The sequence below is a fragment of the Brassica napus genome, chromosome A3 (assembly GCF_020379485.1).
Source record: "Brassica napus cultivar Da-Ae chromosome A3, Da-Ae, whole genome shotgun sequence".
Taxonomy (NCBI): Eukaryota; Viridiplantae; Streptophyta; class Magnoliopsida; order Brassicales; family Brassicaceae; genus Brassica; species Brassica napus.
Window position 1 is genome coordinate 21,215,432 of NC_063436.1, and position 20,144 is coordinate 21,235,575.

The 20,144-nt window shown below is 36.2% G+C and overlaps 3 protein-coding genes and 2 long non-coding RNA genes across 7 annotated transcripts; 3 read left to right on the forward strand and 2 right to left on the reverse strand.

Moving 5' to 3' along the window:
* Window positions 1–387: 387 nt before the first annotated feature.
* Window positions 388–5,477, forward strand: LOC106439848 (phosphatidylinositol/phosphatidylcholine transfer protein SFH7). The gene is made up of 13 exons (XM_013881382.3): window positions 388–606; window positions 825–867; window positions 959–1,205; window positions 1,914–2,013; window positions 2,109–2,375; window positions 2,477–2,554; window positions 2,626–2,777; window positions 2,880–2,979; window positions 3,061–3,147; window positions 3,244–3,364; window positions 3,456–3,820; window positions 4,988–5,062; window positions 5,170–5,477. The coding sequence occupies exons 2-13, from the start codon at window positions 849–851 to the stop codon at window positions 5,182–5,184; spliced, it is 1,626 nt and encodes a 541-aa protein (XP_013736836.2). The 5' UTR covers window positions 388–606; window positions 825–848; the 3' UTR covers window positions 5,185–5,477.
* Window positions 5,478–6,352: 875 nt separating this feature from the next.
* LOC106439846 (protein CHROMATIN REMODELING 35-like) lies at window positions 6,353–9,959 on the forward strand. Its single transcript, XM_013881377.3, has 6 exons — window positions 6,353–6,512; window positions 6,636–7,192; window positions 7,275–7,499; window positions 7,631–7,783; window positions 7,876–9,629; window positions 9,722–9,959. The coding sequence occupies exons 1-6, from the start codon at window positions 6,485–6,487 to the stop codon at window positions 9,723–9,725; spliced, it is 2,721 nt and encodes a 906-aa protein (XP_013736831.2). The 5' UTR covers window positions 6,353–6,484; the 3' UTR covers window positions 9,726–9,959.
* Window positions 9,902–11,930, reverse strand: LOC106439847 (BEL1-like homeodomain protein 7). The gene is made up of 5 exons (XM_013881381.3): window positions 11,721–11,930; window positions 11,073–11,636; window positions 10,627–11,006; window positions 10,484–10,544; window positions 9,902–10,399 (listed from the first exon to the last, which is right to left on the reverse strand). Exons 2-5 carry the CDS (start codon window positions 11,598–11,600, stop codon window positions 10,019–10,021), a joined length of 1,350 nt encoding a protein of 449 aa, XP_013736835.2. The 5' UTR covers window positions 11,601–11,636; window positions 11,721–11,930; the 3' UTR covers window positions 9,902–10,018.
* A 4,177-nt stretch (window positions 11,931–16,107) lies between these two features.
* Window positions 16,108–18,263, forward strand: LOC125607070. Its single transcript, XR_007338353.1, has 4 exons — window positions 16,108–16,213; window positions 16,317–16,896; window positions 16,979–17,502; window positions 17,591–18,263. It is a non-coding gene; the product is annotated as an uncharacterized LOC125607070 (long non-coding RNA).
* A 237-nt stretch (window positions 18,264–18,500) lies between these two features.
* LOC111214225 lies at window positions 18,501–20,117 on the reverse strand. 3 transcript variants are annotated; one of them, XR_002663726.2, is made up of 3 exons: window positions 19,929–20,117; window positions 19,751–19,836; window positions 18,501–19,504 (listed from the first exon to the last, which is right to left on the reverse strand). It is a non-coding gene; the product is annotated as an uncharacterized LOC111214225 (long non-coding RNA). The 3 variants fall into 3 exon arrangements; XR_002663728.2 differs by having other exon boundaries at window positions 18,501–19,396; window positions 19,929–20,116; XR_002663725.2 differs by having other exon boundaries at window positions 18,501–19,642; window positions 19,929–20,116.
* Window positions 20,118–20,144: the final 27 nt, after the last annotated feature.

A 20,144-nucleotide genomic window follows, 5' to 3' on the forward strand; every position in this document is an offset into this window, starting at 1 on the left:
AAAAGCAGGAAAAAAGTTAGCATCCAAACACAGATAAAATCCAACGTGTTTAACCTCAATTTAAAATGATATTGTCATATATGTATGCTTTAATTAATCGGTGTATCCAAAATCCAATGTAATATGTGTGGTTGTGCTTTAAAAAAGTGATTTGTAATTTATTACTCTGAAATCCATTAGTTTTGTGACTTTTGTCTCAGCAAATCCCACTTCTAAAAACAATTGAGTGTACCGTGCTACGTGTCTATGTTTTTTATTTTAGCGTGGTTGATGTAAAATATGTTCAATCTCGGAGTAGTGGGCTGAACAGCCTGAACTTAGTCAACATAGGCGTCACTCTCTCTTCTATTATATAGGTTTATTGTAAATATATGATTGCTTGCTCGTAGATTTTAATATATCACACATGTCCATTTCCATATTTAAGACAAACAAGTTGCAGAAAAAAACAAGTTGCAAAAAAAAAAAGAAGGGAATAATCTTTGGACCTTATCAATGGCTTGTGAGATTGCAAATCAAGTATTTTTCTCCAAGTTTTAGTTTCAAATCATCTTCTCCATTACCATCTTCCACCCTTTCCCCTCTCAATCATTCAACTCCGATAAGGTAAAGACTAAAACAAATATTTCTCATCTTATCTTTCTCAATCTTGATTATTCTATATCTTGAATTATCTTTTGCTTGATCCTTCACCATCTACCCTTCTCTGAAATTGCGCCAGGGCGTTTAATTCAACAATTCCTATTTCATATTAATTGTATGAATAATCCGGCCATTGCATATCCGGCCAATACTTATTTCTGAATCATCTTAATTGTCTTTAGGTGCTCAATTAAGTTCATCTAAGCATGGCTGACACCAAACAAGGTATATAAGTCAATGCATTTGTCTACGCCGTAAATACAATATTTTCTCTTTTCTAATGTTAATTTAAACTAATGAGTCATGGGTGGTTTAGATATTGAAACTTCGGAGGATGAGAGGAAGATTGTGAAGATAAGCTCCTTTAGAAAGAAAGCAATAAGCGCATCAAACAGATTTAAGAAGTCGTTCAGGAGGAAGAGTCGGAGGACCAGCAGCAGAATCGTATCAGAACCAGGTGGCATCAATGCCGAGGATCTTAGGTCTATTGATGCATTCCGTCAACTCCTTCTCCAAGACGACCTTTTACCTACCCAACACGATGATCCTCACATGATGCTCAGGTTCTTTTTCAACGCATGAAAGAAAACAAAAATTGCACTTAGGTACAACTTAAAATAGATTATTGCATTTTGGAAAATGAATCTATAATTGTTTGCCAAATCCAAGGTCAACAGCGAAGCCAACTACCCAAATATCCAAAAATAAAAGAAACATAAACTAGTTTTTTTTTTTAACTTTAGTAGGTGGCATGATGAAAACTAACTGTTGTGGAACATTAGTTTTTGGACGTGGAAATATTTTAGACTTCAACCAACTTTGAGTTGATCTATTAATTAAAACTCATAGATTACTTAATATTAATTTTAAATATAATGAATTCAAGTCATATTGGAAGAAGTCCACTCTCCAAATAAAAGTTATATTACTTGGTATGGGTATCGTATTTCTTACAAAATTACGGACCCACATACTCATGACTGGCCAAGTCATTCAAATAACTTATTTAGATTTATTTATAGTGAGAGTATGTCAAAAAATGTGGATGATATCAATATATTAGATGACAAAAATTATGATGTGTTTACGTATTATAAAATTTCGTATCAGATCCGAAAATGTCCAAAACTGACTTGAGAATCAAGAACTTTTTATACCGCACGTTATATACTTAATTGTCTTTCTCTGCCAATAAATTTCCTATAGTTTTTGCGAATTTAGTAATATAACATTAACGTTACAATCTCTGATGTTTTTTTTTATCTGCGAAGATTCTTAAGGGCGAGAAAACTTGACACTGAGAAAGCGAAGCAAATGTGGAGTGACATGCTCCAATGGAGGAAAGATTTCGGAGCCGATACAATCATCGAGGTTCACATTTTGTCCATAGTTCGTGGAACATCTCTCTCATGCCGAGTAAATATATAATATTTGACAAGTTCTTCAAAAAATTTCTGATGCTGAAGGATTTTGAGTTTGAAGAGATCGATGAAGTTGTCAAACATTATCCTCAAGGCTATCATGGAGTGGACAAAGAAGGAAGGCCGGTTTACATCGAGAGATTAGGCCAAATCGATGCTAATAAGCTGTTACAAGTGACTACAATGGACCGGTACGAGAGATACCATGTGAAAGAGTTCGAGAAAATGTTCAATATCAAGTTCCCTTCTTGCTCAGCGGCAGCCAAGAAGCACATCGATCAAAGCACGACTATTTTTGATGTGCAAGGCGTGGTACGTTACCTTTTCATATATCGTTTCTTTCAAAGATACAGTATATAAATTTGAAAAAGAATGTGGATATTTAAAAATATGTGGCATCTTTCGAATACTAGGGGCTTAAGAACTTCAACAAATGTGCAAGGGAGCTACTACAACGCCTTCTGAAGATAGACAACGAAAATTACCCTGAGGTATTCAATCTCAAACAGCTTTTCATTATTACAAATGGTAACAAATTTGTGAATTAAGTTTTTCTTTGTAGACTCTAAACAGAATGTTCATCATCAATGCGGGTCCTGGATTCCGGCTCTTATGGGGCCCTGTTAAATCTTTCCTTGATCCAAAGACGACGTCAAAGATTCATGTTCTTGGGAACAAATACCAGAGCAAATTGCTCGAAGCCATTGACGCTAGGTAAGATTACTATTTACTAGTGATTAATCATCTTAATTAATGCTGCGTTGTGTTATATATATTTATTTGTAATTTTCTACAAAATTCGATTTCTTGTGATAGCGAGTTGCCACATTTCTTTGGCGGTCGTTGCACTTGTGAAGGCAAAGGAGGCTGCATGCGATCTGATAAAGGCCCATGGAACGATCCTGAGATTCTTAAGGTCAACTTAGGAGCTTAAAACTTGTTTTTTACGTTTTTTTTAGTCTCTTACCAAACATAAGTGTGTTATTATGGAAAGCAGATGGTGAAGAACCCTGAGGCCAAGTTCTCGACTATTTCAGAGGACGAACGCATACTTGTAGAAGATGAAATATCGATGGTCTTTGAAGTAAGCTGAGAACTTTGTCAACAACCAAAACACATTTAACTTATAATTCTCATCAGTTATACCTAATTAACAATATTTTATGCATTAACTTTGTAGCCTCTAGAGAGAAAGAAGAAGAGAACCATAAAAGTCAATGTGTGTGAGAAACACATTGCAACTGTTGACAAGTTCATGGCTTTGTCTTTACCTGAAAAGCCTCCAAAAACCGTCAAAAGAGGTAATATAGCTATTGACATTATAGCTCAAGTCTGAAGACTATTTCTCGCTCTATAATCCAATTTGTCTAATCGTCATAGACTGTTACGTAGGGAATGGGCTACCAAAGAAAGATGATGGTTTTCTTGTGGGAGGGGTTATCGCCTTTGTGATGGGAATTCTAGCAATGGTCCGACTATCTAAACACGTTCCACGCAAGCTCACGGAGGCTGCATTATTTGGCAACTCAGTTTACAATGAGGAATCAAAAATGACTAACCCCGACCAAGATCAGCTTTCAACACCAGTATCAAGCTCCGAGTATGTATTAATGGCAAAGAGAATGTCCGATCTTGAAGAAAAGTATATGTCCCTTGATTCGAAACCAGCGGATGATGGTCTAGAGAAAGAAGATAAACTTCAGGCTGCGCTAAACCGGGTCCAAGTGCTTGAGCATGAGTTATCTGAGACCAAAAAGGTAAGATCTAACCTCAGTCAAACTAGACTCAGTTAAATAAACGAGTAAACGACGAAGAACAAATATTAAATTAGCTAATCAATAAATGCTAAAGAAAGTAGCAAAATGGTACTGATGCAAACTAGTGGAAATAAACACGTTTTTAAAAAAGAAAAATACATATTACTACATTTACTTTTCAAAAAGATGGCATATTAGGGCTGTTCAATATGGTAAAACCGAACCGAACCGAATCGAAATAGACAATATGGTTTGGTTTTGGTATATACCATATAAACCGAATGGATATAATTTTATAAAAACCGTAGGATTTGGATATGGTTTGGTATATAACCGATTAAACCGAATAAACCGAACAAAACCGATTAAAAGTAGAAACATGTAAATATGTATCTATTTTATAACAATACATGAAAATCTATTTGTTACATAAGTTAAATTTGTGTTAATAATTATTACCATGATTTTATAGTAATAAAAAACCTTAATTTGTAAAACACTTGAACTATAACTAAATAACAATACATCGCAATTCAGACATCTTATTTTCTAAGTCTTTTTTTATCTTTTTGCTTTATTTTAGTCTTCACTAAATTAATATGAAGATTATAAATTTAATGGACAATAATTAATGGAAAATTTTCAATTGAAAAAGCATGACTTTAATGAACACTAAATATGGAAGAGTGGAAAAACTTTTCTTTCATGTTTCTGTTTTGTTTCATATTTTTATTTTCAAAATTTCAAGCTTTGATTTTAGTTATAGATTTGATTATTTTATTTGATGGTAGAAGCATTTTTACTTTTTTGTTCATTTATTTGAACATGTAATATATTTTTAATAAATGAGTGTGTTGACAATATGACTCTAAAATTCATATAATATGATCTCAAACAAAATAATTATGTTTTTTGGTATAAAACTGAATAAACCGAAAACCGACGGTATATAAACCGAAACAAACCGAAGTAAATATGGATTTAGAATGGTAGTTATATTTTACTAACCGAAATACCGAAAACCGAAAAAAACCGAACCGAAACCGAACCGATATCCTGATTGAACACCCTATGGCATATAGTACGGGTTTAATGCTATATATGCTTAATTAATTTCTAATATCATCTGTACTATAGTTGATTGTTTTGCTTCTTTTTCCGGTGTAGGCTTTGGATGAAACGATCGCTAAGCAGAATGGGATTCTTGAATTTATTGAGAAGAAAAAGAAGAAGAAGAGACTGGTGAGATGAATCCTTTAGAGAACTTTTATGATTAATACTATATGCTTAATTAATTTCTAGTATTCTTTGTCAACGTCCCTAAAGTTTTTTTTGTTGTATTTTTTCAGTGTTTCAGGTTCTAAATCAACGAACCACTCTGACCCCAAAAAGAAAAGAAAAGAATTCCAGTCTGAAAATAAGATGAGATGAAAAGCACATGAGGAATATATGCATATATGGTTTTTCTATATATAACTTTGTTGTTAAGCAAAAAGTGGGGGTTGCCACTAGAGGCATGCTTTGGTTTCTCTCTTGTTGAACAAAAAAAGGTTTCTCTCTTGTAATTTCGAGTGCTTATTTTGGTGTTCGCTTGCAACTTTTCGTACGTATACGTAAATTAACTCGTCCGAGTAAATGATAACCAATGTATTAACTATCACTGGTGTGCAGAGAGAGTATATTTGATGTCATTGCATATAATTATTTCATTGGATGGCAACTGAAATTGGTGGCCATTTGTGGCTGACCCTCCAGTAAAGATGGTCTTTAGGGAAACAGATTGATGCGTACAAATAAAAAAGGGAAACAGATTGATGATAATCAAACAAATTATGTATTTTACTATTTGCTAACAATAAAGATTTTAAGATTTTTCCGAATCTTTATGTAGCAGTAGGGACTCCTTCCCTAACTGCTTGATCACTTTTGAGTTTTAGATTTTTTGTATATAAGTAGGTTGTATGATTATTTTTATCCCTTTTTTGTCAGTCATTGGTATTGGCGAATATACAATTGGATCATATCTTCGGAGTGTATATTTAACATTGTGAATATTATGTAATTTTCTTATTGGTTTTAATATAATTGCTTGACCGACTCTCGAGTCTCGACATGTATAAGTTATTTGAGTAACTGATGCGTATCAATGGAACAAAGCAAGTCCAGTTTATTCTTATTATTAGTTTGTCTTTTTACGTTCATCAAGCGACAACCAACAATTTGATACCCAATTAGTGATATAACCATCTAACTGTATGTGAATATAAATCTCTGGATATCTAAGTTTACCAACTCGAACTACATTGAAATAATAATATTAATAAACACAACTGATTATTATATAATTGATATTATTTTATTAAATATATATTAAAATTTTGAAAATATAACTTTTTTGGAAATAAGCAAGATGACTCAAATAAAGAACAATTTAACCTTTTCCACGTCATCAGCCAGTTGGAAATCAGCAAGATGACTCAAATAAGGCAGAACTCAAACAAACCGTTTATTGTCTACCGGTTAATCGATGCTTTCAATAAACCAACTTCTCATATTAATTAATTATGGCCAAGAAAATAAAATAAAAAATCGCCATAAAATTTCTCAGAGGCGACGGGAAAAAAAGTTCAGTCTGGGTTGCTTGTTGCTTCCTTGATCCTTCTCATGGAGATTCTCCAACCCACCTCTAACGGTATAACGTCTCTCCTCAATCCCCTCTCACTTTTCGATTTCGCTACTCAAATGTAACAATAACAACAATTTAGGTTTCCAATTTCACTGAATGCATGTCTCATTTTCTGATCGATGACGACAGGTCACCGCAAAAGGAAGCCTGACGATGCACTCTCTCTCGCCTCCGAGGCAAAGCGGCTTCGAAACTCATCGAAAGTCACCGACTTTTCTCACCCCTTTGCCGTCACCAACATGCTCGAAGCTCTAGACGGCGGCAAGTTCGGGAGCGTCACCAAAGAGTTGGAAGAGGTGGCTAACCTGAGGATGGAGCTCGTGAAGCGTTGCGTCTGGCTTTATCCTTCGCTGGCACATACTGTGTTTGGAGCAGGCGATGGGCAGGAGGAGCTTGTGAGCTTGGAGAATCAGCTGGCTTTGGATTCTGTCATCGACTTGGATGGTGGTGATGGTACTGAGAAAGCTCTGTGTGTGGTTCCTTCGACTGAGATTGTTATTCTTGATTCTGATGAGGATGAGGATGAGGGTGTTGAGAGTGAGAAGCCTAAGTATCCGTTTCAGTCAAGTCTTGTGCAGCATCAGAAGAGTCAAGGTGATGTGCAGCTTGTGACTCCGCAGTTTGCTTTTGAGGAGGTTGTTTTGGGGAAGGGGAAGGAGATGTCTTGTGCCATTACGGCCTTGGTGGTGAGTTCCATTAAGGGATAAGTCTTGTTAAATGCTTGTCGCCTCTGTATTGATCTTTTCTGGTTTTGTAATTTTTTTGCAGGAGGGGCAAAGTAGCAGAGGTAACCTCCTTGCTATAGAGAACGGTATGGCTATTGACAAAGAAAGGAAGAGAGAAAAGGTTCTTGCCATTGAAAATGGTGTGGTTAATGATAAAGGTGTCTATGTGGGCGTTGAGGAAGATGAAAGTGGTGATGAGTCTGAAGCAGCAGATGAGGATCTTGGTAATATCTGGAGTGAAATGGCTATGTCAATAGTGTGTTCCAAGGTATGTCATTGCAGTGTTTCTAGTGCTCTTTTTGATATAATTGGTAGTTGTGAAGTCTCCTTTCGTTTTAGTCTTTATGTTGTGGTTTTCTTCTGCTACTTTTGTTCATTGAGATCGCAATAAACGTGTAGGATGTAGATAATTCACGTAATGAATCAAAGACTGATGAAGTGGAAGACTGTGAGCACTCCTTTATTTTAAAGGACGACATGGGTTATGTTTGCCGTGTCTGCGGAGTTATTGACAAAAGCATCTTAGACATCATTGATGTGAACTTCAGTAAAGTAAGTCTCTTTCTTCTTATACTAGCTATTCTCTGCTTTGATGGAAAAGTATGTTTCTTGATGCTCAGTTGTGACAACTTGTTTTGTTGCAGGCGAAAAGAAGCACGAGAACATATGCTTCTGAAGTTCGGATGAAAAAGTTTGGGGAATCAGATTTCGAGATCAAGTTATCTGAAGAAGGGCTGATGATAGGTGGACTTTCTGCTCATCCAACACATGCAAACAAGATGAAGCCTCATCAGATTGAAGGGTTCCAGTTCCTTTGCAGCAACTTAGTAGCAGATGAGCCTGGTGGTTGTATCATGGCTCATGCTCCGGGTTCTGGAAAAACCTTCATGATCATCAGCTTCATGCAGAGCTTCCTTGCAAAGTATCCTCAGGCCAAGCCACTGGTTGTGCTTCCGAAAGGGATTTTGTCTACATGGAAAAGAGAGTTTGTGAGATGGCAAGTCGAAGACATTCCACTTCTTGACTTCTACAGCGCTAAAGCAGAGAACCGTGCACAGCAGCTGGGTATATTGAAACAGTGGATGGAGAAGAAGAGTATCTTGTTTCTCGGGTACAAGCAGTTCTCAACCATTGTCTGTGATGATACGAGTACCGACTCACGTTCTTGCCAGGAGATATTGCTGAAAGTACCTTCGATCCTCATTTTGGATGAAGGACACACTCCAAGAAACGAGGACACGAATGTGTTGCAGTCCCTTGCCCAAGTCCAAACACCAAGGAAAGTTGTCCTCTCAGGAACGCTTTACCAGAACCACGTAAAGGAGGTTTTCAACATTCTGAACCTCGTTCGACCCAAGTTCCTCAAGTTGGATACCTCCAAGTCTATCGTTAAAAGGATCTTGAGTCGTGCTCCTATATCCGATGTCAGGTCTCATCTGGGAGGAAGTTCAGATGTGTCTGCGGCTTTCAACGAAATCGTGGAGCACACGCTGCAGAAGTGCCAGGATTTCAAGATGAAAATCAACATGATCCAAGATTTGAGGGAGATGACAAAGAAGGTGCTTCACTACTATAAAGGAGACTTCTTAGATGAGCTTCCTGGGCTTGATGATTTCACTGTGGTTCTCAATCTGTCTCCAAGGCAGTTGACTGAAGTGAAGAAGTTGAGGCGCGAGAAAAGGAAATTCAAGGTCTCAGCTGTGGGGAGTGCGATTTACCTTCATCCGAAGCTAAACGCTTTCTCTGAAAAGACTGATAACGTCTCTGATACAACAATGGACGAGATGCTAGAGAAGCTAGATGTGAATGAAGGCGTGAAAGCGAAGTTCTTCCTAAACTTGATAGACCTGTGTGACTCAGCAGGTGAGAAGCTCTTGGTGTTCAGCCAGTATCTCGTGCCTCTGAAGTTTCTTGAGAGACTAGCTGCTCTAGCTAAGGGATGGAAGCTAGGGAAAGAAGTGTTTGTTCTTACAGGAGAATCCAGCTCTGAGCAGCGTGAGTTGTCTATGGAGAGGTTCAACAATTCGCCAGACGCCAAAGTGTTCTTCGGTTCGATAAGAGCTTGTGGAGAAGGTATCTCTCTGGTTGGAGCATCTCGGATTCTGATTCTTGATGTGCCTCTAAACCCTTCAGTGACACGGCAAGCGATAGGGAGAGCTTTTAGACCAGGACAGACGAAGAAAGTGCATGCGTACAGATTGATAGCTGGGTCATCACCTGAGGAAGAGGATCACAACACTTGCTTCAAAAAGGAAGTCATCTCGAAGATGTGGTTCGAGTGGAATGAGTACTGTGGATTCAGGAACTTTGAGGTTGAGACAATCGATGTGGATGATGCTGGTGATATGTTCCTTGAGAGTCCTGCCTTACGTGAAGACATAAGAGTTCTCTACAAAAGGTAACATCAGATTTAAACATAAGTCATCAACTCATCATCATCTCTCTCTCTCTCTGTTAATATATAACTTGCTCAATGCTCCTTTTATTCAGGTAAACCGAAGCAATTGCTGACGGAAACTTGTTCTTGTGGCTTTAGACATGCTTTAGGTTTTAGAAACCTGTCAATAAGACTAACTTCGGGTAGTTCCTTTTGCTCTTTTATGAAAGATTGTTGAATCTTTTGGACATGCTTGTGGTTTTGTTTCATAAAGTAGAGAGCTTCTAGTGTTCTTTTGATGTTAAACCCTTTGGCCTTATTTTCCTCTTAATTCATCTGATGGTTTTACTTCCACAAAAAGAATATAATTACTACTACACCCCTCTCTCTCTCTCTATTGTATTCTTTCATCAAGCTACAAAATCCTGCAACAATTGTGAAGAGCCTAGCCGGTGCTGGCCGTTGCCAGAGTTTAAGTACTGGAAACTATTCTCGTAGTTGTCCGGAATGCCTAATGTTAAAGACATCCCACCACTACCATTTCTTGTCATCTCGGTGACCATCATTAGCCGGTCTTCACCACCACGTGCCACCGTGCTAGTGCTTGCCCCACCGTTGTTGGAACTAGACACGAGTTGCTGTTCTTGAGACTCGGTGGTTTCTGGTCTGTTGTTTCCAGAAGACAAGTTGGTAACATTCTCCTCCAATGCGTCTGTGAACTCTTCTTTGTACATCTCCTCCACCATCGGTTTCCATAGACGCACACGTGCATTTATAAACCAGTTCGACACCTTTCAACACAATCATCCAAACAAAGAATGAACACAACAAACCAAAAAGCATTTGAATGAGAGAAAATACACTACAATAAGTACCTGGCCTCTGCTCAACCCTGTTTGTCTAGCTAGCATGATCTTGTCCGAATCCTTTGGATAACTAAGTTAACAGTTTACAAAACAAAAAAAAAACTCATTCAGACAATGAATCAACCACTCACAAGTGTAGTAAAGAGACTTACGGGTGGAGGAAATGCTCAAAGAGCCAAGCACGGAGAATCAAAACAGAGGAATCAGGTAAACCGCGCTGAGGCCTCCAAGCGTGAGGTTGCACCACTCCTAACCTCTGCAACGCTCTTTGCTGCCTTACCTTTTGATCAACGTTCCTTAACCTGCTTATACCAACTCCTCTCCCATCTAATCCATCATGTTCTCCTCCTAAACTTCTCCTTATCACCAAGATTTGTCCTGATATTGCATCCCTCAAGCAACGGAAGTGCCTTGAGATTGTCTGAAGCGCAAGAGCCGTGTATGGTTTAGCTGCTTCGGATCCGGCTATCACATCGAAAGATGACACAACTATCTGCATCTGATGGTAATACTGCTTGTATCTTCTGTCCACCTTTTAGACAAACACACACATTATCAAGAGAGCTAATCACTATGAGCAAAGAGTATGGGTTATTACCTCGTCTAATATGGATAAGAGTTTAGACAACTTGTTCTGCAGTTCTTGTCTCTCTGCTTGAGGTAAATCAGGGTTAGTGATTGATTCTTGAAGATTCTTCTCTTTGTCTTCTTCAGTCTTGTCTCCCTCCGGCTGGAACTGCTTCAAAGCTTTCTTAACATTAACAGCTTCATCCAGAAGCTCTTGAGCAGCCTCGAGATACTTTGAGTTGTGAAAGCCCGAAACAACTTGTGTCTCAATCTGCGAGCTGATGCCAAGGGACAGTCCCTGTCCCGTGGTGGGACGCATCATCACCGGGAAGCAGGCCCTGTCTTCTTGATCTCTCCAAGAACGAGAATCTTGAATCTCCACCACGTGTGAAGCTTCTTCACCGTAACTAGACAGTACTTGAATCTCTTTTGAAGCTGAGACATTGTTAGCTTCTCCAGGAAAGTAAGAAACTGCAGGATTCGTGTAGATCATTGCGTTGCCAGGGACAAACTCAGAATAAATGCCACTTGAGCCACTACTTTTGTAATAAGTTGCCATATCTCTTCTTCTTCTTCTTCTGAAACAGGATTTGATCTGTTGCAAGATTCAAACACAATCAACACTAAACTCTTGGACAAAGAACAAAGTAAATGAAAAATAAAAAGTTTTTTAACTTTCCTTTTCAGGTAAGGAGATAATAGATGCTTTAAAGCCGGTTGGTGCTTGAACTTGCTTCTTCTTCTTCTTAGTTTATTATTTGGTGAAGATGAAAAAAGATATCAAAATGTTTTAAACTACAAATATGTGTTAGGAGAGAGAGGTAAGATCTGAAAACCCCTCATTTTGTTTTGTTTGTTGCATAAATTGATTGGAGTATTTTCAAAAAAAAATAAAATAAAATAAATTGATTGGAGCAATAGCAACCAGACAATCATGTTCTTCTTTCTATTAATTTACTATATGTTGAAAATACAAAATATTCCTGATTGGTTACTAAAAAGTTAAAAATAATGATATTCCTAATTCCTTTTAGATGATATGTTCATCAGTACAGATTTGGAGAAAAGCCAAAAATTAATGGAGGTTTTCATATCTAATTTTGGAACAATACAGCTTAAAAAAAGTATAAGTCCGATTTGCACTTTAACAGCACCTCTATTGATATTTTTAGTGAGCATTTCACCAAAAATAATAAAAATAGAAAAAGAAAGAGAAACTGAAACATCTTCCATTTCAAGATTTGTCAAAAACTCCCCAGAAACTCTAATCATACAATATCTTAATAGTGGCTACATTTTTGAACTTCAAATTTAATTATATAATTTAACTATATTAAAATATCAATAATATACTGATGAGATGATGCTATACAGATATTTTGTGTAGAGTATTTATTTTTTATAAGATTGGCAGATCTAGAAAATAATTTTAATGGGGGCAGAAAATAATTTTAAGTCAAAAACTGAAAAACATTAAAAAAATGGAGCATAAAGAGAGTTGAACCTTGGTTGAGTGGGGGCAAATAATTCATTTTAACCAAGTAAGCTAGTAAATCTTCACTAATCATATGCATTTAGGCTTGTGTTTTAATATTTATGTGGTGGCAACTGCCCCCTTGTTGTACAAGGTACTTATTAGGTGGGAATAATATGATTAGACGTGTCAAAGTTTACACACGGATGCTCATAACTTTTTCAATTGGTAAGCTTTTACAGTTTCTTCTTCTTTGTCTTTAAAGTAAATTTCTCAACATTTTTTGTTCTTTTTCAAATATTATCTTGTGATGATGGTCCACATGCTACTAATTAGTTGCCTTTGCATAGAACTATTTTTGTAAGTAACGAAAACAATGAAAACACCTTTCCTTATTTTTTTCTCATAAACAGTGAATAAGTGCTATTTTCCCCCACTCAGCTTTGTCTTCTTGTGTTAAGTTCCAAGATATTTACGGGTTAATATCATTTCTGTCCAAAATGTTTATGTACAACTTTTACTTTCCACCTCCTGAGTGTAGGTCCTGTCTTAACATGGTGGAGCTGTTTATAGCTTTAATGTTTAAGTAGCTGCAAAAAAAAATTGAGTAAAAGTCGAACTCAAGACAGTACAAAATGATTAAATATCTTGAATTTATAATGTCAGAATGGATACACAATTAAAGATTTTAAACGAAATATTTGAAACGAAAAAATATATACATTTGAAATTAAAAACGATAAAAAACTGCACATATAGTTTGGGGTGGATAAGTGAAAAAGTTGTTGAGACAGTGCCCCTTGAATTCTCCAAATTTCTATTTGTCAAATTGATGCATCATAGATCAATAATGCAACGTCGGTGGTTTAGGATGTAGTCTTAAAGATTAAATGGACTTGAAATATTTCGGATTACGGGATTGCAATAGAATTTCTCAGCTTTGCATCCTGAAATGGAAAATCTACTTTGGGCATCCTTAGGCCATCCGCATTGAGGGTTTTAAATCTAGGTTCACACGCTTTCTAAAACAAAAAAGGTGAACTCAGGGTCTTGCAGGTTCATGCGTAAGAGACAGGTTCACAACTATTTCGTGGGTCCACGAAGCGTGGCAGCCCACGATTGGTTTGGGTTTTTTTTTTTTTAATAAATCAAACGAAAAAAGAAAGTAATAATAAAAAATTAAATTGGTGAACCCCTTCTAAGTTTCACTAATGCAGATGCCCTTATGTATGAGAAACAGAAGGATAACTTCGATACGGTTCGAGACGGATTGCTTGGACTTAGTGGACATGACTATAAACCCGATGGATTGACCATCATTCGCGACAGAGATCAATATGTTCCAGAGATTACTGAAAAACTTCGAGGATGTGAGTCTATCTTATATTCTTCGGAGTAGAAACAGTTGGGCAGACACATTAGTAAAAAAAGCAAGGATCAGAGACTACAATTTTTATCCGGACAGATGGAAATGCTCATCGAAAAATTGGCTCGTTTGTCTTCTACTTGATCTGGTCTGGATGGGTAGCTGACAAAAAAAAAAAGTGAAAAACTTGAATTGATGGGTGGCTAAAGGAAAGGTAAAGATGTCTGAATTGGGCCAGAGATAGCAGAATGAGAGAGAGGGACTTGGTCAGAGTCAGCCTCAGGGATAGGGAAGAGTGACACATGACACTCATATACGACCAACCAACACTGCTTTACAATAATGATAAGAACAAATAATGTAGACGATAGAGGGAAGGAGCGAGAGAATATAGTAAGAAATTAAAAGGGAGTTTTGGCTAGGAAATTAGAGAATTGTTATGTTCTAAGCTTTGACGTTAAACATGAGATTCTGAGGTACCTTTTAATAAGAAAACTAATACATAAACACTCATTTTCGTTGACACTAATCTAGTATCTGGGGTCCTCGTTAGCTAAATGAAGTTGAACTAAAAAAAAAAAAAAGTTGAACTATAAGTTTAGTCATGACCCATCTAATCGGATATCAGTATTAGGCTTCTCAAAATGTGTTCTTAGTTTGCGGGTGTTTTAATCTGGTTGTAGATAATGGGCTGAGTTCATAAATTTCTATCTATGGGTTTTTAATATTTTATACGTGTGTTTAATTTTTTTGGTCGATCTATTAACTTCTACGGATGTTTGGACTGTCTATACTAATTTATATTGGTTATCAATTGTACCCGTTCACATTAGTTCTACTGATGGATAGTTTAGACATTTTAAAAAGTGTAGTAAAATAACATCAAAATGTTGGTCTACTCCGGTGTACATCACTATCGGTGACGGAGGTAAATCTTGAAGGATTGGCTACCGAGTAAGCTAAAGCCAAACATTTGGAGGATTTGCTTAAAGAAGCACATCATGTTATTAGAATTGTAATGACGCTTTGTGATGGAGGCATAATGATATGTCAGGAGATTAGAACAAGCCGTTTGTATGCCATCTCAATTACAGAGTATCACTAAACTTTTCAGAACTAAACCCTGAACATAGATCTGATCCTAGGACACGATCCATTTTCTAAGATTTCCTTATCCTAAGAGAGGTAAAAAGCCCAAGAATCGTGTGTTATAGATAACATGTTAACTCTTTAAGTAATTTACATCTGTGTGTTACAATAACATTGCAAAATTTGGTAAATGTATATCAGTTTCTTCAATTATTTCTGCATTTGAGTTTAGCTAAACATTACTATGTCAAAATAATTTGAAGCATGGTTGCAACTTGCAATACAATGAAATAATGCCTACAAAGAACCAATGTTCCCTTGCATAGCAAGAAAAAAATAGAGACACTCCGTTGGATACTGCTAATAGGCTGATATATAGATAATAACATGTATGCTTGAATTAAATCAACTGTAAACAAGTTGATAGGTAGAATTGAAACTGAGTCATAATCTCTAAGCCAGAACAGATACACCCAAACAATTACAAATACAAAAAAAATCTGTAGTTTCTGCATTTGTCTATTGATCTAATTCTTTACATACACTTTCGCTGTTTGATTTAAAAACTAAAAAAATAAAACATGTACAATAAAATTGATGCATACAAATATAAGATACTAATGTTCTCAAGAATCATCATCTGGAGAGTCATCAATGGGATACCAGAATCTATTAAAGAACCACATGGTGTCACCATCCACAGCGCAAGCATCCTGGTTCATGTGCCAACCATAGTACGCGTGTGTTCTGTTCTTTATCGAGAATATAGCATGTCCGAAGCTCGCTTCTCTGAAGGCAGAGTTAGGCTGAGATTGCTTTTGAATCCTTGACAAGTATATGTTAATGTTGATTTGGTTGCATAATAATTAAGTTGAAATCTGCGTTTTATGCTTGAGTCGATTAGGCTTCACTATTATCTTTCTTCTCCATTCAATATTGCCGTCTACGCTTCTCAGAACCTAAGAAAAGGAGAGAAGCTTATCTTGTCATCAGTGTTGATTCCGTAAGCTCAGAAGCGTTGAACTTTTAAATAAACTTTCAATGAAGTCATGAGCTTAAGATTCCTTTCATGGGTTTATTTGTGGACCAATGGTGAGGCTGGTGAAGTGATGAAACGTGATGATGTTCCGGATTGGCCTTTGTTAGCTACTTATCTTATAAGTGAAGCGTGTCTTCAGAAAGATTCTGGATGATTTAATTATATCTCTGCTCTTCCGAGAGAACCGTACTCGCTTTTATACTGGTAACTTTGTTTTCTTATTTTTCTTTTTTTTCTGTTACTGAACTTGAAATATTTTTTCCAGTTGATGGCATTAGTCTCAGCCTTTTTGTGTACTGTTTTTCAGGACTCGGACATAACTTGATATGTACTTGGAAGCTTCACAGATTCGATAACGGACAATCGAAAGAATCACTAATGTTGTTGGAACGTGAGATATTGTATTCTCTTTCCTTCTCTCAACTGCTATTTGATGTGTAGAACTTTACTTGATGCACTCTCTCGCATTTGTCCTTAGTGTGTGGGTGTGGTTAAAGACTGATGGTTATGTCCTGCATCAGACACGGCTGAAATTTTGAAGTTTCAAGATGCACAAATATGTACGAGATTACTGGTGATCCGGTTCATCCCCCAAACAACCATTGATGAAGTCATCGACAATGCTCCCGTCATCAACCTCCAAACATTCATACTACGGAGGTTTGACCAGCTCCAAGCTCTAAGAAACATTGACTTAGAACTCCCTGGTTTGTTCCCCATACATTGGTAATTTATTGTTCAAATTATTGTATATGATTTGGTGCTGAAATCTTAAGCCTTTCATCACATGGCAGATGTTGTTGGGCAAATTCATGTTCAGTCCAAGGTTCTGACCTTAAGGACGCTGAAGCTATGCCCCGAGTTGTGGTCCGTTTCATTATTGAACCGTAAGTGTACAAAGCCGTTATTTTTCAACTCTATTACTTATGGAATCCTTAACGTAATAAGTTATTACAATTCACATGACAGGACGGTGGTTGTGTACCTGTGTTTATGGGATGATGCTGCAGAAATGTTTAAGGGTCTCATCAATCAGGTGATAGAACCCAGTCTGTCATGGTGGTCAGTGGTCACTACCGTCAATCCCAAAATATTTGGAGGTTTGTTATATCGGTAAACTTGTATACCATATTGAGGAAGGTTTTGTCAATTCATATATTTTCGTAATTAATATTGCGTACAACCCATAATCTACCAAACACTCTTTATTCCGCAGGTAACCTGTACATCAACTCCACCCCAGCAGCGAAGTTTTATTTTGACACTAACCTCCCAGCCATTGCAGAGTTCACAGCCAGGTAACAACTCATTAGGTCTCGCTGTTGACCAAAATGAAATCGTACACTAACTTATCTGATGATACCATTTGCTTCCAGGTTAGGAAGTCCAGTTTGAGAAGCTTTCCCCTGTATCGATACCAAGGATGGGATAAAAAGAAGGAACTTGTCTCAATAAGAGATCTAAACAAATTCATTTCCAATTCTGATGAGCAGGTAACATTCATGGTTCGAACTATGTTTAAAATGTGTTTTAGTTTGAGATAATAAATTATTAAATAGTTAGTCTACTGTCTTGATGAAGACACAGGAAGCGGATTTCATTTGCAAGGCTCGGGTTGTTGAGGTCCTGCAACAAAATGGCTGGTCTTTTTTCTCTTGCACTGGATGCAGCAGGAAGCTAGACAAATCTGGCAGTCAAGACTTTTGATACTCAAAGATATATAAGATAAGCCATTGTTTTAATCATTATGATCACGGGGGTGTTTGCGGCCACTTAGCAATCTTTTCCTATTTTACAGACTTAGCAATTTTTTTTCTATTTCCAGTTTTTGTTTTTTGTTTTGCCATTTACGGCAAAGTAACTACTCATAGGAGAACATTTGCTAAATTTAATATTATAAAAAAAGTGTTGACGTAATATTTAGTATAGTCGATAACAAAATGCACAAAAGGTCATTCATATAGTGAACCATATTACAGGTAAACATGCAAAATTGAGCTACACGATGCCTTTGTGTTCACTCTCTTCTATGCATACATTCAGTCAGGCCGAAGGCTGGACGGATAAAATTTTGAAATTCAACACAGAAAATAGTCAGAGAAAAAAATAACAAGAAAACCTCATAAATTTTTTGACACAGACTAGCACTAACTTTCTTTTTTTGTCAAACAGGCTAGCACTAACTAACATAAGTTTTACCAACTGAAATCCAACTACACGAACTCAATTTAAATTCGGTATTAATTGAAACGTATACAATACTCGCCCAAAAAAATACCTATACTTAAATTATTGATCTATGTTTCCTAATAATATAAAAGCGTGGATATATTAACATATACATCAATCTAGAACTTCAATAACAACTATCATAACTACGCTTCTACTTTATCCACTAAAACCAAACATATATGGTTTTTCCTTCATCAACAATACAATACAAGAAATTTTTACTTCTATTATAAATCTCTACGACTATACTAACCAAAACACTTGACTCCACTTCCCATAACATTTTTAAGCTACAACAACACATATTTGTCATTGTAGACAACACAGAAAAAACAAAATTTAGAAGAAAAATAACAAACGACAAAATTCCGCATACAAAACTACACAATGCATCAACAACATACCAGTTCCGTGCTTACGCGGAGGATATACCCCTAGTTATAGTAATACGTAAATGTGTTTGATTCTCCACTCAAAAAAGCTAACGCATATAAGAGTTTAACATAAGAAGACAGAAAATCATCTTATGGGATATGCTATCACCAAATAAGTAAAAACCATGATAACTAATAAATTAGTCTACTAAAAAAAAGTTAAATCCAAAATGATTAAATAAGATTCTATATTAAACTTTACATATTTTAATAAAAAAAATTATGAGTTAAAATAACTAATCATAAAACTATAACCATATTAAAAGCAATTTACATATAAAGTTATAAACTATAAACTATTACATGTTTTATTTTATGGTCCATAGACATGTAAATGAGTACATATATGAGCAGGCCTTTCACAAACATTGAATGGGCTTCGTGGGATGATAAACAAATTGTAGAACAATTTGGCCAGGTTAGTAACAGCCCAAAACAAATTCTTCACCTAAAATTCTACCTAAACGATGAAAACATTCCCAAAATCCTCCCCTTCCAAATTTAATATGAAGTTTCATATACCATCTCTGTTTTCTAAGGTTCAAATCCTTTTCACTCCAACTCCGGGAACAATTTCTAAAAATCTCAAGCTACAATGACTTCAAAAGCCGACCAGTACATTATCACCGAGGATCCAAGGACTGACGAACCAAGGAATATGCCTTTCAAGCACATATCTATCAACAATTGCAGGATTTGTCTTCTGCATTTATATGTCCTGCTGTAAATTGATGGAATAATCGATTGGTTAGGTTATTTCTTTATTCTTGCTTCTTCTTTAACCATGAATCATACTCAACTAAAAATAACACATTAATATAGTTTATTCCTGCCAAGATAATGTAACGGTAGACACATCAATAAACTTGCAGAAGGTTAACATCAACGATACACTGAAAATGCTCAATTATTCAGAAAATAAAAACATAAATCAAATTCGAAATATCATGCATCCCATCAAAAGGCACTGCTTGAAATCATGAAAAATAATTTAGTCTTCCTAACAGATTAGTTTATGTAAGTAAACATAATAGTAAGTTAATCCAGAAGCATGAAAATGTTCATATATGCTTACTTCTTTTTTAAAGCTTATCTCTGGACGTTCAGGTTCAAACAAAATTTGAGAACGTCCTTCAAAGCTCCTCATATATTTGAAACCACCTGTTTATATATTTGAAATTATATATATAAAATCCAGTACAAACTCTAATGTAATATAAAACAATTTGTGCAAAAGCTATACGGTATGTTACCTTTGCATCTACGAAAGACCATTTCAATGGTCTTTCCACCAGCAGCAAGTAATACTTCCAAATTCAAGTGATTTTCACCTTTAGATCCCACATTATTTGTAAGGCTTCAACTTAGAGAACGAAATTCATAGAACTCATTTTCGCTTGGTCTAGGATAGTTTTGAATTAGGCTGGGAGTGATACTCGAGAATTAAGGATATACTAGATTTTGATCCG

Bases quoted from the DNA above. Each gene is read 5' to 3' on its own strand.
- LOC106439848 (XM_013881382.3), top strand. The intron at 1,206-1,913 runs GTTCTTTTTCAA...TTATCTGCGAAG, and splicing joins GATCCTCACATGATGCTCAG to ATTCTTAAGGGCGAGAAAAC. The intron at 2,555-2,625 runs GTATTCAATCTC...TTTTCTTTGTAG, and splicing joins ACAACGAAAATTACCCTGAG to ACTCTAAACAGAATGTTCAT.
- LOC106439846 (XM_013881377.3), top strand. From the start codon at position 6,485: ATGGAGATTCTCCAACCCACCTCTAACG. The intron at 6,513-6,635 runs GTATAACGTCTC...CGATGACGACAG, and splicing joins TCTCCAACCCACCTCTAACG to GTCACCGCAAAAGGAAGCCT. The intron at 7,784-7,875 runs GTAAGTCTCTTT...GTTTTGTTGCAG, and splicing joins TTGATGTGAACTTCAGTAAA to GCGAAAAGAAGCACGAGAAC.
- LOC106439847 (XM_013881381.3), bottom strand. From the start codon at position 11,600: ATGGCAACTTATTACAAAAGTAGTGGCTCAAGTGGCATTTATTCTGAG. The intron at 10,545-10,626 runs GTAAGTCTCTTT...CTGTTAACTTAG, and splicing joins TTTGAGCATTTCCTCCACCC to TTATCCAAAGGATTCGGACA. The intron at 10,400-10,483 runs GTACTTATTGTA...TTGTGTTGAAAG, and splicing joins CAGGGTTGAGCAGAGGCCAG to GTGTCGAACTGGTTTATAAA.